This window comes from Lactuca serriola, chromosome 9, assembly GCF_051521515.1.
Source record: "Lactuca serriola cultivar US96UC23 chromosome 9, Lser_US96UC23_V15, whole genome shotgun sequence".
NCBI lineage: Eukaryota > Viridiplantae > Streptophyta > Magnoliopsida > Asterales > Asteraceae > Lactuca > Lactuca serriola.
The window spans coordinates 65,502,840-65,520,039 of record NC_136416.1 but is presented as its reverse complement, the minus strand read 5'-3'; the positions used below and the strand labels follow the sequence as shown (position 1 = coordinate 65,520,039).

At 37.9% G+C, this 17,200-nt stretch overlaps 1 protein-coding gene across 3 annotated transcripts; it reads left to right on the top strand.

Moving 5' to 3' along the window:
• Positions 1-10,697: 10,697 nt before the first annotated feature.
• On the top strand, positions 10,698-15,346 carry LOC145072272 (uncharacterized). Of its 3 annotated transcripts, none has more exons than XM_079018669.1 (14): positions 10,698-11,128; positions 11,219-11,269; positions 11,352-11,543; positions 11,626-11,724; positions 11,810-11,865; positions 11,975-12,086; positions 12,221-12,400; positions 12,485-12,718; positions 12,807-13,001; positions 13,080-13,262; positions 13,657-13,929; positions 14,408-14,506; positions 14,608-14,957; positions 15,030-15,346. In XM_079018669.1, the coding sequence occupies exons 1-14, from the start codon at positions 10,997-10,999 to the stop codon at positions 15,073-15,075; spliced, it is 2,202 nt and encodes a 733-aa protein (XP_078874795.1). In that variant the 5' UTR covers positions 10,698-10,996; the 3' UTR covers positions 15,076-15,346. The 3 variants fall into 3 exon arrangements, with proteins under 3 accessions (XP_078874795.1, XP_078874796.1, XP_078874797.1); XM_079018670.1 differs by having other exon boundaries at positions 10,700-11,128; positions 13,660-13,929; XM_079018671.1 differs by having other exon boundaries at positions 10,700-11,128; positions 15,051-15,346.
• The last annotated feature ends 1,854 nt before the right edge of the window (positions 15,347-17,200 follow it).

The following is a 17,200-nucleotide window of genomic DNA, read 5'->3' as shown; positions in this document are numbered from 1 at the left end:
GTTTTTGTGTATTCACATGTATATAATTTTGTTATATATTTCATTCAACTTATGGATTTAACTTATTATTTTGACATATATAATTTCCCTAAAAATATTTCTTTATGAATTACCGAATCCGAGTACTCCCCGGGTACTCCCGAGTACTCGCTACTCGGTAGTCGGCCGAGTAGGTACCGAGTAGCGAGTTCTACAACCATGATTAGGCATAGTCATTCGTCCTTAGTTTGGGAGTATGGAGATGACATAGTCATTTGTCATTAATTTGAGAGCATGGATTAGACATAGTCATTCGTCCGTAGTTCGAGAGTATGTAGTAGGCATAATCATTTGTCATTTATCCGAGAGCATGGATTAGATGTATTCATTCATACCTGATCAAGAAGTATGGATTAGGTAAATGTGACATCCCCAAAATCACAACCAGAAAAGACCGGTTTCATTTATGCTTTTAAAATAGTTTTAGAGTAAATCCATTGATTTGAAAGAGTTGCGGAATTTGTTCCCAAAACAAAATATGATCAAATAAAGTTTATCAAAGCATTTCATCAAGAGATGCATTTTCATTATATAACAATATTCGGGATGTCATGTTCTGATAAACAGACCAAAAGCATAAACAACAAAAGATAGACCATACAATAGCTACATATAACAACTGGTCTAATATCAAAAGATCTTGATAAGTCATCCAACTTATGCTCTCGCGCCACTACCTGTAATACAACAAAACTGAGTGGGTCAGGTTTGGGAGCCTGGTGAGCATATAGGGTTTTCAACCCATAATAAATAATTATATTTAATAACACCAACCAACAATAACCCGATTACCCATTCCCGTTATCCTCACTTTACGTCCCTAAAACGACATATGTTATAAGGGACCTAATCTAGGAATTTCATTGGGATGGATTTACCACGAGGGGTTTCCTCAACAATAAAAGTCCTAAGACAACCATGAGGGGGATAGAGTACACCAGTGAACACATTGTTCACAACACCTACAGGTTATGAACCTGCTAGCGTTCCACAGGGCTGTCTAGAAAGAGTATGTGGTCGTTATCCATACTCCGTTGAATAACTAGATCAACAACAACAACATCGAGGCCTCCCATCTGTTTATCACACATCAACTATCTACCCATGTTCTACCCAACATATTAGTAGATAAAAATATATATTTTATACATAGTTTAAAACTTGTATAACATTCTCATTCAATACATATTCCAAACAACAGATGAGACACATACACATAACACGTATTTCATAGAGAATAAATCATATCTATGAGAAGTGAATATACATTCACACATACAACAACAAAATATACACATAACACGTATTTTGTATAAAATACTTCATAATTATGCGTCAGAAGAAAGTAACCACACACTCACTTGATCAGAAGGTGATCGGATATCACTACGACTTGTAGAAGTAGTATTCTTTGGTAGATCTGGAAGATCTTCACAAAAATTGGCTTCTCGCGGGCAGAGCTTCGGTTCGGGAATTGCACTTCTCTGGACCTTCGGGGCTTCGGGACTTGCTTCGGGGCTCGGGATTGATATTGGAGCTTCGGGATATTTCTTGCACGTAAAACGAGGTAAAAACACGATAGAAGGAAAGAAAATAGCAAATGAAACTCGGCAGCCTCAACTTCCTTTTATAGGGGGCTGGATCCTCGATTTACACTGGGCGTAAATCTAGGTACGCTGGGCTTAACCCGGATAAGCCCGGTGACTCCCCACCTTTGGATAATATCCGAATTTATATTTAAATTTAATATTTTAATTATTTAATAAACTTCAAAAATTCATATCTTCCTTATACGAACTCCGTTTTCAACGTTCTTTATATCCACGCGTAGGTGAGACTACGCTCTACAACTTTCGTTTAGACTCCGTCGGCTAATTACTTTATTTTTATTATATATATTTAGTAGGCCGGGACAGGAAAACTTCGTTATAAATTCATAACTTCTTAATCTGACGTCCGTTTTCGTCTGTCTTTTCACCAATGCACTACTATCAACAAGATCTTCGATTCTCGTTTAGATTGTTTCGACCAACAATCACTCAATCTCGAATTCGAGTTTCGGGCTACATATTGCTAAGCTGAAACTTAGAAAAATCATAACTTGTAACGCTCGTGTTTCTAGGCTAGGCATTAATATTGACATAATGGTATAGGTTAACATTTGTAACTCATTTAGAAGAAATGAAAAGGAATTATGTGAATTTTATGTGAATTATGTGTTTTATGATTAATTATTAGGATTTAATTAATTAAGAATAATAATAAGCGTCAAAATTAAAGTGTGAGATAAGCCCGAATTCTTGCGAATTCTTATGTGAAGGAAAGTGTGAGGCTTCACGGTGTTTCATTAACGATTGTATCCGATCGTGAAAGATGTTTTACCTCAAGGTTTTGGAGGAGTCTATAAGAGGAAAAGCAGTTTATGGGACTTGAAATAGTCCATTAGATTGCTGAAAAGCTGTAAGTGATTAGGGAAAAAGATGTGAGCTGCTCAAAAGAGCTATGCTGACAAGAAAAGACAACCGATATCATTCGAAGTTGGAGATTCGGTTTCACTTAAAGTCTCGTCGTGGAAGGGACTTATAAGATTTGGTAGAAGGGGAAAGTTGAGTCCAAGGTTTATTGGACCATTTAAAGTTCTTCAGAGAATCCGGAATCAAACTTACAAGCTAGAATTACCGGAAGAACTAGAGAGTATTCATAACACCTTTCATGTGTGTTATTTAAAAAAGTTCACGGGAGGTGTGCCCGACATAATTCCCATTTCTGAATTAAGGTTGGACGAGAACATAAGGTTAATTGGAGAACCTGAGGCAATCGTTAACCGTAAGACTAAGAAGTTGTAACGTAAGATAGTCGATTTATTTCCTGTACATTGGAAACATATAAATGGGCCAGATCCCACCTGGGAAACGGAGAGTGACATAGTGAGTCGCTACCCGTAGTTGTTTGTCGTTGTGTGATTCCGGGGACGGAATCATCCTAAGGGGGAGAGAGTTGTAACGCTCGTGTTTCTAGGCTAGACATTAATATTGACATAATGGTCTAGGTTAACCTTTGTAATTCATTTAAAAGAAATGAAAAGGAATTATGTGAATTATGTGTTTTATGCTTAATTATTAGGATTTAATTAATTAAGAATAAAAATAAGCGTCAAAATTAAAGTGCAAGATAAGCCTGATATCTTTACATAAAGTTGTAGTGGTCGAAACAAGGATTTCGGGATATAAAGAATGCCGAAATCCGAGTTATAACGAAGAAGTTATGACCTGTCGAAGTTTCGCTACAAAACCGACATGGTGCCAAATATCGTAAAAACTGAGTTTTTGATAAACTACTTTTTAGCCTTAGTAATCTAAACGAAAGTCGTAGTATTCGTTAAACCGATAAGTTCGATAAAAAGAACGCCCAAATCTGATTTCGTATGAGGAAGTTATGATTTTTCGAAGTTTCAGCTTAGTAGTAGACAGCTAAAAACTCGAATTTTAGATCGAGCGATTTTTAGCCGACACAACCTAAACAAGAATTGAAGGTCTCGTCATTAGGATCACAACGGTAAAAATTCTGACAAAAACGGACGTCAGATGAAGAAGTTATGAATTTTTAACGGATTTCCTGTCCCGGTCTGTTAAAAATAATAATATAAAATTTAAAGTCAAAATTAGCCGACGCAGTCTAAACGGTAGTTGTAGAGCGTAATTTTAGCTATGCGTGCATATAAAGAACGTCAAAACGGAGCTCGTATGCGAAAGTTATGGATTTTAGAAGTTTTTGCAGGAAAAACGAGAAAAATCCCTAAAACCGAGAAATTTCGCTGAGTCACCTCGGACACGTCATCCCTCACATGCGAGGCCTCCACGTGGCACCTCCTGATAGGACCGAGCTTCGCGTGTCGTCTTCTGATTGGACCAAGTCCGCGGTCCACTCGCATTCGGATAGGCTCGCTAGAGACACCCCGCGGATGCTCCTCTGACACCCCTTTCGCATACGTGGACTCTTCTCATTGGACCGAGGTTGTTGACCAATCCGAAGCTCGCAGCTGACCAGTCCGAGCCTCGCCGAAGCAGCCACCTGGTCCGAGCCTCGCAGACGCGTGCCATCCCCTCCTCGGTTCGGATCTGAGCCTTCGGTCCTCCTCCCCTATAAATAGAAGGGTGTGAGACCTCCCGGGGGTATTTTGAAAACTTGTCATTTTTAGCCCCTTTCTCCATATTTCTTTCATATTATCATCCCCCGAAGCCCCGGTGTCGATTATAAGCCCCGGAATACTCCACGAAGTGCCCGTGAAGCCTGGAAAATTTATCTTTTCGGTTTCGATGCCCGACCTTTACAAAGCCCGGTTTCTCAATAAAACTCTCGGTTTTATTAGAAACGATCATTTTAGGAAACGAATTGTTGCCCGATTATCATCAAATCAAGTGAGTGTATATTCACTTTCAATTTACACATAGATATGAAGTATTTACCTTAAAATACGTGTTACGTGTAAATATATTAATTGTTTATTTGAGGTGACTGTTGTGTTGATATTCTATACAAGTTTTAAACTGTATATATATTTTTATCTACAAATGTGTTGGGTAGAACATGGGTAGATAGTTGGTGTGTGATAAAATAAAGTGATGAGAGGTATCGATGTTTAAGATGATCTAGTCATCTAACAGAGTATAGACAACGGCCACATACTATTTTAGATAGTCCAGTGGAACGTTAGTAGACTCGTAATCAGTACGTATGTTTGAACTATATGTTCATAAAGTGTTCTTGAACTATATGTTCCTTAGGTGTTTTTGAACTATGTGTTCATCCGTTAATTCTTCTTTTTGACACTATTACGTGTCGGGGTACGGGAGCGTACGGGAGTACTTTATTAGTATTTTCCCTATGCTTTTATTTTGAAGAGATTCGGAGTCTTCGTTTCTCTTGTGAAGTGATCGGACGAGCTTCATGAGTCAGTGTTTTCCTTTCCGATGCCGGATAGGGGTGAGTCTGGGGGTTCAGACCACAGCCTAGGCATTAGTCAGTGTTTTCCTTTCCGATGCCGGATAGGGGTGAGTCTGGGGGTTATATACCTCACGATATTCAGACCACAACCTAGGCATTAGTTAGTGTTTCCATTGCCGTATAGGGTGCGTCTGGGGGTTATATACCTCACGATATTCAGACCAGCAGCCTAGGCAAAGTTTGATGCTGGATAGGGTGCGTCTGGGGGTTATATACCTCACGATATTCAGACCACAGCCTAGGCATTGATAACTACCCCTGACTTAATTGTCTTGTGGTTCTTTCTTTTACGAATAAAGGTTCGTAGTTAAACTTAGTCCATTCATTCAATATCTTTTATCGATCCTTGTTTGCTGCTAGAGGATTTCTGAAGCAGTTTCGTAGTTAGTTGTTCATATCGATCCTTTAGGCTAGATTTAGTAATATCACTGTATAAGGTTAGTATGTGGGGATCAATGTTGTTAGTTCCTGTTAAGTAAACCTTGGTGATGATGTGACTTCGTGCCTATTAGGTAAACCCTGGCGACTATGAGACATAATGCCTATTAGATAAATCTTGGCGACGATGTGACTTCGTGCCTATTTGACCTAAATTGTTGTAGGAAAACAATGTTGTCACCCCTAATGAAAATCCTTAGGCTAGGTCCCTTGTGATAGTCGTTTTAGGGACGTAAGGTGAGGATAACGGGAATGGGTAATTGGGGTAATTTGGTTGACTGATTGATGTTTAAACATAATAAATTTATGTATTGTGGGTTGAAAACCCTATATGCTCACCAGGCTTCCAAGACTGACCCACTCAGCTTTTTATGATTACAGGTAGTGGACCCCGAGCATAGTCGGATGATGATGATGAGTGATTTTGGATTATAAGTCATTAGTTATAAATAACTGTTGTAAGGCTTATAATGTCTTGTTTATACTTTTGATCTGTATCGGAACATGACATCCCGAGGTTTTGTTATAAAATAAAAATATATATTTCTTAAAGCAAGGTTTTGATAAATTTTTATCATGTTTGGCTTTGGGAACAAATTCCGCAACACTTTTAATGAAATGATTACTCTGATTTTATTTTAAAAAGCATAAATGAAATCGGTCTTTTCTGGCCGTGAAATTGGGGATGTCACATAACTTCCTCATACGAAGTCAGATTTGGGAATTCTTTTTATACACGCTGTAACACCCTGAGTTCAGAAGTGCAAGTTCAGGGTTCTTAGTGTAAATAAGGAAGGTCGACTTGGCGAGTCGATGGATAGACTCGGCGAGTCGAGTTGCGATCCGGGTCACGTATAAAGTGACCAACTCGGTGAGTCGCATAGGTGGACTCGGCGAGTTGGTGCCGGAAAGAGAAAAACCCTAATCCGGGAGTTATGCCCTATATAAAGAACATAACATCCCTTCTTCAGCCTCCTTACCACCATTGAGAGCCTACAAACCCTAGAAATCGAGTGGATCACCATTGATAGAGAGATTGAAGCTTTGGAAGGGGGATCTTGAAAGAAAACTTGAAGAACAAAGGGATTACAACAAGGGAGGGACTTAGATCCGAGATCTAATCCAGTGGAAGCTTGTATTAGAGGTAATAATCTGTTCTTGAAGCTTTTGTGCACCTAGATCTATCATTTGTGGGGTCTTGGGGCATAAATAAGGTCCATCTCGAGTTTAGAGTTAGATCTGAGGATGCTACCTCAGATCTAGGCTGGTAATGATCCAAGAAGCCATAAATTCTATGCCCATGAGTTTTTGGTGAAGTTCCTTTGTCCCAAACCCTAGCCCTAGAGTGTTTGAGGCTTAGATCTCTTTGGATTCACGTAAAGGTTGCCACTTTACGTGATGGAGGGTCTGAAGAGGAGTAGATCTATGGATTGGAACCCCTGCATGGCCCGGAAAGCCACTGCATGGGTTAAGAACTGGAGATACTCGGCGAGTCGCATGGGTGGACTCGGCGGGTTGGATGAAGATAGGCAGGAACTCGACGATTTGGAAGAACAACTCGGTGAGTCTGTTAAAGATTGCCTTGGACTCGGCGAGTCTGTTCTTGGACTCGACGAGTCTGTTCTTGGACTCGGCGAGTCTAGTCGTGGAGTCCTAACTTTTTCTGGTTGAGCTATGAATCGGTGAGTCGAAGGATGACTCGGTGAGTTGAGCATGATGTGACTCAGAGTTTGTTGGACTCGGCGAGTCTTGGGGCGACTTGGCGAGTTGAGTTGTGGTTTGGGAGTTTCTAAGTATAGGGACTCGACAAGTCGTCGGGGTGACTCGGCGAGTAGAGTCACACATGAAGGTTGACTTTGACCGAGGACTTTGACCTTGACCAAGGGTTGACCAGTTGACTTCCAGGGGTATTTTTGGTAATTGTTGACATTTAATGAGTTCAATGTTTTGGCGTTGACCAGTGGGGGAGTTCGTTTCCATGATTGGAGCAGCGTGATCTTATTTCTTTAGCCGACAGTTGCAGGTGAGTTATCCTCACTATATCGACAGGGTCTACGGCACCAAGGTCGACCCTTTTATCGGATGGAAATCTGGGTAGTTGTTGTTATGTTATTGCTTTGTTATGTTAGCATCCTGATAGTTAGGATGGTATATGTTAGAGACCTGGTTAGGGTCGGTATCCTGGTGTATAGGATGATGCTATGCTAGTGACCGGTTAGGTCGGTATCCTGGTAGGGATGTACTATGTATGTGATCTGCTAAATTGGTTGATTATTTGCGAACTGCTATATGATTATATGTTTATGTGCACATGGTTGTTGGACTGGGGTTGGGTTTAGGTGGGTCCTGCTTTGTGCTGTAGGCCAACATACCCAGGGCGGATCGGTTGTCTCGAAGGCCCAACGAGCGGTCCGGATAGGCTGTAGGCCCCAAGAGGGCGGACCAGACGTGCCGAGGCTCGGAGAGTGGACCAGGCCGACTGAAGGCCCGGTGCGGGCGGACCAGCCATACTGTAGACTCAGAGAGTGGACCATGTGGATTGAAGGCCCAGTGCGGGCGGACCAATCACACTGTAGACTCGATGTATATGGCTAGACTCGGAGGGTGGACCAGGTGGACTGTAGGCCCGGTGCGGCGGACCAGTCACACAGTAGACCCGAAGTGCATGGTTGTTATGTTTTGTTTATGATATGATATGTGTATGGTATTGTGGTTGGTATTTTGGGGGTATTTCACTAAGCTTTCGGGCTTACAGTTGTGGTTTAATGTTTCAGGTACTTCAGGAGACCGTGGCAAGGCAAAGGTGTATGTTTTATGTACTTATGATGTGGTTCTGGGAAATACTATGATAATAAATGAATTGAAAACCCTTTTTGTAATGAATTAATGAAAACGGGTTGTTTTTGAAAAATTTAAATTGGTTGAAAATTTTTAGAGCGTTACACACGCTCTTGGTTTAAAGAACTCTACAACATTTTTTTAGATCACTAGTGCTAAATATCGCTCTAACGTAAATTCACTTTTTACGTCATCCAGCGTCGTGCCGGTTTTGTCACGAAACTTCGACATGTCATAACTTCTTCGCTATAACTCGGATTTCGGCATTCTTTATATATTCGGAAACCTCGTTTCAACTACTACAACATTATCCATAGACATCGGCTTTATCTAATATTTCATTTTGACGCTTATTTTCATCCTTAATTCAATTAAGTCACACAGTTAAACACAAAACACATAATACTCAAATAATACACTTATATTATTTCAAAACGGTTTACAAAGGTTAACCTAGAGTATTACATTAACATTAATGACAAGCCCAAAAACACATACATTACAGAAAATTCATTCATTTTAGATCCAAGAGTATAGATCGTGTCGTTGTGAGGATTGACAGTGTGGGGTAAATTGCTTATATGATGTGAAATTGTATCTTGCAAGTTCTAATATATATATATATATATATATATATATATATATATATATATATATATATATATATATATATATATATATATATATATGTTATAATATTATGGGATTGAAATCCATGTGTGCTCACCAGGTTTCACAACCTGACACACTTAGTTTATTATATCACAGGTAGCGGTATGAAAAATACATTATGCTGAGAGATTCAATGAGTATTAGACCACTAGTTTAATTACTGTAAAGTTTGTAATATTTCATTATGCTTATGTTTCTGTATTGACGATGGCATCCTAATGTTTTAATATAAATAAAATACATTTATTCGGAAATGATTTGATAATATAATTATCATGTTTTCTGGGAACAAATTCCGCAATATAATTCTATAGAAATGATACTTTAACTTTTTTAATAAGTATAAACAAATCGGTATTTTCTTGCTGTGAAATTAGGGATGTCACAAAGTGCACACCCGTTGAACATTTATAGAAAAGAATCGCTCAAATTCGGGTTCATATGAAAGAGTTATTATTGTTCAAGGTTGAAGACAAATTATACACATGTATGGTAAGAAAAAAAATGACTAACTCTGAAAAATTTAAGTTTTCAGGTGCCTATGTTTTGGTCTATGTAACTCATGTTATACTTATCCAAATCAACTGACCATTGAGCCTAAGACAAAGAAGAAGATGACGGAAGAAGAACCAACCACACCCGAGTTCATAGAAGAGAGTTATAAATGTACAAAATTGAAGATTTTTTTACACATGTATTGTAAGAAAAAAATAACCAAGTCTTATAAGTTTAAGTCTTCAAAGTACCTATATTTTAGATTATGTAACTTAGATTATACTTATTCAAATTAGTAGATCCTGAAACTTAAGATGTAGCCATGACATAAAAAACGTAGGTCGAAGAATCAACTCATTCAGAACTCATAAGAAATAATTACGAGTCTAATATGTATCCAATAAACAAACTAAGAAATCTTGATTCAGTTTTTACCCGTACCATACCTAATGGTACTAAACCGTATATTCCTTAAAACCAAAAATCTTGAATTAAGGGGACTAAGTACCCATATGAAATAGTTGTATGATACGAATAATGTTATCAATTTTTTTTGCTAACCCTCAATTTCTATAATAACATGTCGGTTTTCTCATCCCTAATTAGTATACTACTTTAAAGGATAACACGTTTAGGAATAATGACTTTTTATGTTTCAAAGTTTAGTCACAACAGTTTCAAGAAGTTGTCACTTTTAGTCTCTTATTTTTATGATTCATAGTTTAGCCACAACAGTTTCAAGAAGTTACCACTTTTGGTCACTTTTGTTTTATGTATTCCACTTTGTCTCTTGTATTTTATGTTTGCCACTTTTGGTCCATACATTTTATATATATCCAAAATTTAGCCATAAAAGTTTCATGAATTTGCCACTTTTGGTCCCTTGTATTTTATGTTTGTCACTTTTGGTTCCTTGCATTTTATATATATTAAATATTAGTCACAAATGTTTCAAGATTTTGCTACTTTGGTCCCTTGGATTTATCAAATATGACCTCTAAATTTTTTGTTCTTTTAAATACCGATTTTTGTGTTTCTTTTGAAAAAAAGACGTCTTGGACGAAGGCCAGATCATCTACTAGTTTGTATAATATCAATTAATTTAATTTCATTTATTGGAATTTTTTCATCTACCAAAAATCCAAAATGGTAATAATCGAGTTAAATATACATTTATTCCATTCCATTAGTTTGCCCATTCTTTTAACTTCGGTTATTTCTCTTATCTTTTCATTCAATCCAATCAAACATACCCATTCAATCGCTAAATCGAGCACCCTTTTCCCTAATCCACAGTGGGTACTGCATTGATTGTTTAGATTTTGTCGAAGTCTCACGCGATTCGTACTCTTATTGACTCGTTTAACTAGGAGGGTTTTCGTGTTCTTGATCTTTTGTTCTGTTAAATTATTCCAGTTTCTCGTTTTCCTTTTCGATACCCTGTTAGGGTTTCCGACACCAGAACAAAAGAGCCAATTGGGGTTGGCGGTGTGTATAAGTTCGATTTTCGATGGAGGCGGCCGCTAGCGTCGCCGTCGCAGCGCGTGGTGTTTCTCTGACGATGCCATCCTCTCAGTCTCAATCTTCTCGGAAAGAATGGCGTGTCGTTTCAGACCATCCCGTTCAAAACTCCGGCAACGACGTAAGTTCCTTTAACTGATGTTTTTTCATTTTTCGTTATTTTCCTCACAATGTTAGGGTTTTAGTACATGTTATCTGTTTCGATTATCAGGACTTGGACCGTTCGAAGCTAGGGCAGGGTGACGAGAGACTGGTATATGAGGTATGACACTTGTTCGTTTGAGTGTTTTTAGGTTTTCTCTTATTCAAGCTGGGTGTAAAGGAGTGTGATTTGTGTTCATCAGGGTAGAGAATCTGTGAATGGAGGTTCCGATCATGAACTGCGTCTTGATGATGTTGTGAAACAAAGAGAACAACTTCAACATTTAGAAGTTAATCTCAAAGCTCGACTTATAGCCAGATCAGAAGTAATGGGGATGCAGGAACGCTTTGATTCTCAGATCAAAGAGCACATCACTGCGTCTGTCAAACTGCAGGTTAGTAAGAATGTCTTTGATCCTATAGTTTATTTTTCGCCATAAATTACTTGTCACTTACTGGAATGTGGCTGTATAAAAGGAGCAACTACATGAAAGGGAAAAAGCTATAATGGAATTGCAAAGGACTTTGGATGATAAAGATAAAGAACTTCATGCAATTAGATTGGATCATGAAGCAGTATGTGTAAACTGTAAACATTCATTTCCTTCTTTTTATTTCATCTATTATTGTTTAATATAACTGCTATTCTCCATTGGTAAAGGCATGGGCTAAAGAGGACCTCTTACGAGAGCAAAACAAAGAATTGGCAACCTTCCGGTATTTCTTTGAATATATATGTGTTGGTGAATACTGTAGTGACAGTTTAGGTCTCAGTTTTTTTGTTTGATGAATGTAACATAAGTTGGTAAAAAATATTTTTTTATAGGAGAGAGCGTGATAATGCTGAAGCTGAAAGGGCTCAACATCTTCAAAAAATCCACGACTTACAAGAACATGTTCAAGAAAAAGAGCGCCAGTTCTTGGAATTACAGGAACAGGTACTCTACTTTGCATGTTTATAATTTCTATGCTGTTTGCTTCTATCATAGAAAATGGTAATGCAAACATTACAAAGCTATTTAATTTTTTTTCCCTTTGTGAAATAATGTTACGACCTGTGCCATTTTTTCAGCATAGAGTTGCTCAAGAAACTCTCATCTATAAAGATGAGCAAATAAGAGAGGCACAGGCTTGGATTGCACGTGTTCAGGAGATGGATGCCTTGCAGTCAAATACAAATCACTCATTGCAAGCTGAACTCAGAGAACGCACTGAACAATACAACCAGCTTTGGGTTGGTTGCCAGAGACAGGTTTGCTTCTTAAGTTACAAAAATAGTATTACATGTTATACAGACAATTCTAGTTTCACATATCTGACATTGATGACGTGTCAGTTTGCTGAGATGGAGAGGCTTCATTTGCACACACTGCAACAACTTGAAATTGAGTTGTCTGAGGCAAGAGAAAGAAATGGCACTATCTCTGATGGGACCCGCACTAGTCATGTGAAGGATGTATCTCATTTTGTGCATAACAATGGAAGCCAGCTGGAGGGTAGAGGAGGAAACAGCCCTGCTGGCGATTCTAGGGGTGTCCAAAATGGGGATGCAGAAATTGTCTCTTCACAGGTAGTTGATTTGGTATTTATATGTATACATTTACATAAAATAATAATAATAATAATAATAATAATAATAATAATGTATTGCATTACAGAATGAAAATGTTCCTGCTGTTCAAGTTGCTCCTCAGTCGATGCATGGAATGCCAGCTTTCTTTTCACCTGGACAGCTGGCACCTCTGCATCCATATATTCTACACCATCAAGGGTTACCTCAAAATGTGAATTCACATCTTGTTCAGTCTCATGTTGGCCAGTTTCATTCTGTGCCCACTTGGCAGAATCAACAGGTGAATTAGAATTTATTTATTATAATTCGTGATTTCAAAAGAATTTTACTGTGTAGTTATTCTTTACTTTTTTTACAGGCTATCTCCGAAAGTTTACAAATCCCAATTCACGAACAGTATTCTTCCCAAAATGATCAAAATTCATTGAGACAGTATGAAGCGTCTGTAAATGAGCAATCACAGCAGAACTTGCAGCAAATCTCGTCTCAGTTTCATGATTCTCTAAGGTTGAATGATTCTGACAATGGCAACTTACACCAGGTTAGCTTTTTCTATACACTAGACTATTGAAATTGTACAGAAGTCTGTATCGAATGAATTAGGGAATATGACTGAATGGTGACAGACTCCACTGATATTCAAGAGACCAGGAGTCTCCTAGAGCTCAAGCTCACAAGCAATTCAGTTACAGAAGTGCATAAAACCCTCTAATGAACTCATGATTAGCTATTTAGAACTTTGATGCACCGGCTCTACATAGAAAAGACTAGATTGCCCTTTTACATTACATGCTCATGCTCTATTCCGTAAAAGACTAAACCCTTCATCCTCTTGCATAAGTAAATTGTAATGGTCCAGCAGCTTATATTACCAAATCTGTTTTTTTGCTATTTTATTTTTATCCCACTAAGATTAAGTTTTGATTTTTGAGTAGCAGGGAAAGAATGCAAGTTTTTTGTCTAGTCATGGAAGTGAAGCTCAAAGTCCACCCACAGAACAGCAACAGCTCGGTTCTGGTGGTAGCATTGTATCTGAAGTGATTCAGTCAGTGAAGGTGAGTGAAGGCACTAGTGCCCCTGTGCAAGAAAGATATGCCCCCAGTGCTTCTGAAACAAAAATGGGTCTTTTCGATGAAGAAACATTGTTGGCTTGTGTTGTTCGTACAATTCCACCTGCTCCTGGAGGAAGAATACAAATCAGCTCTACGGTTGGTAGCCTGTAACATAAGTTTTTTTTATTTTTCTTATAATATGCGATGAAGTTGCAGAGAATAGCAATATAGTGTACTCTTGCTAATGTACTTAATCTTTTATTCCATAATAGGCTAATAATTAGCAACATACTTGGTTTTTTTACCTATATATAGCAACGTAATTACAGTTTGCTACCAATATGGGCACTGTACTTTATTTATTAAATATTGCTATCATCTGTAAAAAGATGCAAGTACATTGCTATTATGTGTAAAAACTATAAGTTTGCTGCTTTTATGAGTAATATATGACCTTCATTGGTTAAAGAAATTTAAGCTTGTTGCTATTATGGTTAAAGAAATGCTAGTGTATTGTTATTATTGGTAAAAAATAAAAGCATATTGCTTATACCGAGGTAAAGAGTAAAGTAGGTTTGCTATTTCTTATCCGAGTATTTGACAGTTGACAGTTTGACTTTTATTGTTTTGACAGCTGTTGAGCAGACTGACAAAAATGCTTGCACCTCTTCGTTGGTCTGATTATGAGAACAGGCATGGAAAGTTGGTTGCCTTTCTGGGAAGTCATCCCGAGGTGAGTTGGTGTTTCTGACTTCTGGTTATATACTTTTTTTTTTTGTGTGTGTGTGTGTGTAATAATTAAAGTTTGTTTTTTTCTTTGTGGGTGGGTTTCAGTTGTTTGTGATTGAAGGGGATTATATTCAGGTGAGGGAGGGTGCACAGGAAATCATTGCGGCTATGGTGGCTCATGCAAAAGTGCGTGCTGCTGCTGTTGCTGACTCAGCAACCTCTTCCAATCTGTCTCTGCTGTCTTCGGTTGCTGTCACTCCCATGGCAAGAACTCGATTGAAGAAGACCCCACTGCCAGCTGTCACCTCCAATTATGGAAATGCTAATGGTGTTGGTGTAAGACTTGTCACCAAACAGAATGATCAAATGAGACAAAACGGGAGGCCCACAGCCACAACCACAACCACTCCAAATTACAATGGGAAACAGCAGCAGCAGCAGCAGCAGGGGGGCAGGTAATACTCTTTTTTAACATATGAAACAAAAGTTGTTTATTAGTTTACATGATGATTATGGTTGATAGATAGAATCTTGTATTATGATCACAGGAGTCGAGGAAGCTTCCAAATGTAATGAAGGAAGATGGTTATAGAATTGGAGTTGGAATTGAAACTTTGTTACTTTGTGTTGGAAAAATGTATCTCCTGAGTGTGTGTGTGGGTGTCTGTTTTAACTTACACTTACACTTGCAGCAGTATGGGCTTCATGGTCTCTGTTGGTTATTTAAGAATGATTTCAGTGGATTAAAATTCACAGTCGCTAGTGCTTGCAGTAAAAGGTCGTGTTTGGTTTGTGGATTTCGACTGAATTTAGTTTTGTTGGAATCATTCAAATTTCATGCCGACTAACATGCTTCACAACTGGTTTTCTTGATTTATGAATGAGTATGGCTACCTATTAGCTCATCAAATGGAATCCCATATTGCATTATTTGTGTTCCTCCTTTCATGTCATAAGTGAGTCAAAAGCCTATAAACACCTCATGTTAAAGGACATAAAGCTTCAGAAAATGTTTATTCAAGATTAACTCGATGACATGACTCCGTCAAGTGTACTCTTGCATTTGGTCATTTTGATATTCATCAATAATGGATACATGTGATTTTGCTTCTTCCTCTAACGCCTTGTTCCCCAGTTTTTTTGTAAATTCATTAAAGGAAAGGGATGGAAAATTTTGACGGAAAGAAAGGGGAAGGAAAATATTCATTATTCCGTGTTCCTGATCGAAGGAAATGAAAGGAAAATTTTAAGTTTTTGTGTTCCCGAGTTAGAAGGAAAGAAAAATAAAACTTAAAAATTTCCTTCCCCTCACTTTCTTCCCAAATCTGCCCAATTTGGAAGGAAAATATGACTCCAAAATCCTTTCCCTCCCTTCACTTTCCTTTTATTAATGAAACTCGGGAACACGATTTTCCTTCCACACCCCTCACTTTCCCTCCGTTTCCTCCCATTTCTTTCCTTAAGTAGAACTCGGGAACAAGGCGTAAGATCATCTCAACTCCTGAAGGTCGCAAATCCTTCACATTAGCGACGGTATTTCAAAACCACTCATGAAACTATGACTGATTTTTTAGATTTAAAAGACAAATCATATCATTTTTAAGGATTAGATATGCAAATATGGAACAAAATAACGTCTTGATGAAAACAATGTACCCCATATATCAATTCAACATGATAAAACACCACTCCTAAAGGCTCAAATACCTAAATACCGATTTCTTAAACAAACGATTTCACCTTTTCAACACAACAATCCCCAATGTCTTCAACGACCTCATGTTGTGAAGAGTATACATGGTTCTAAAGCCATGGGTTTGTGATTTCGCAAAAGTGAACAGTACATCCGGTCAATCTAATTCACCTGTGCATCCGGTTAATCTAATTCATTGTGAATGAATGTCACAAATTAAATTAATGTTTGTTTTCTCATAAGTGGTTTCTCATTTGCAAGTGCTTCCAAGTACAATCATTTGTCTAAACATGTTCCAAAAAAATTCAATTGTTCGGGCTACGCTTGGTTTTATAGTGGTTTTATAGTAACACTTGAAGTTTCAATTTTATATGGTTCTATAACGAATTTGAAAGATGTGGGCTATGCTCGAATATCTCTTGTCAGATTTGTCATCTTAAGAGCGATTCACTCTATTTGATGTCACATGTCATGTGAAACATATAGGTACACTAGAATCATCGAGAATTCTTTCGACAATGTTGAAGGTTTGCATCGGCAATACAACTTAATGACAATCTTACCATTTAGGTCTCCATGTTTAATCATATTTTTCTTTAGAACTCATTAATACACCCCATTAAATCATATTCACATTCAATATCTAATGCCCTGGGCACGTTGAATTTTAGACCAAGTACATGACATGTAATTTGTAGTCGACTTAGTTGAAAGAAAAGTATAACGATCCACGTACCTAATCAAATTAGGGTTGTCAAATCGGGCAGTTGTGTCGTGTTTTTGTATGACACGACACGACAATGTTTTGTATAACACGAACACGACACGATATCATGTTTTTTTCATTAACACGAAAACGAACCAATTAAAACACGACAATACGACACGACACGACAAATATAATATTACATAACTATTAGTGTATTTCTTTCATACTTAAAGATATATAACACGACAAAAACGACAAACACGACAACCACAGGCTTAATCGTGTCAATTTCGTGT

Coding starts and splice junctions, on each gene's coding strand:
- LOC145072272 (XM_079018669.1), top strand. CDS start 10,997: ATGGAGGCGGCCGCTAGCGTCGCCGTCGCAGCGCGTGGTGTTTCTCTG. Junction 11,544..11,625: donor CTGCGTCTGTCAAACTGCAG/GTTAGTAAGAAT, acceptor GCTGTATAAAAG/GAGCAACTACATGAAAGGGA. Junction 12,401..12,484: donor GGGTTGGTTGCCAGAGACAG/GTTTGCTTCTTA, acceptor ATGACGTGTCAG/TTTGCTGAGATGGAGAGGCT.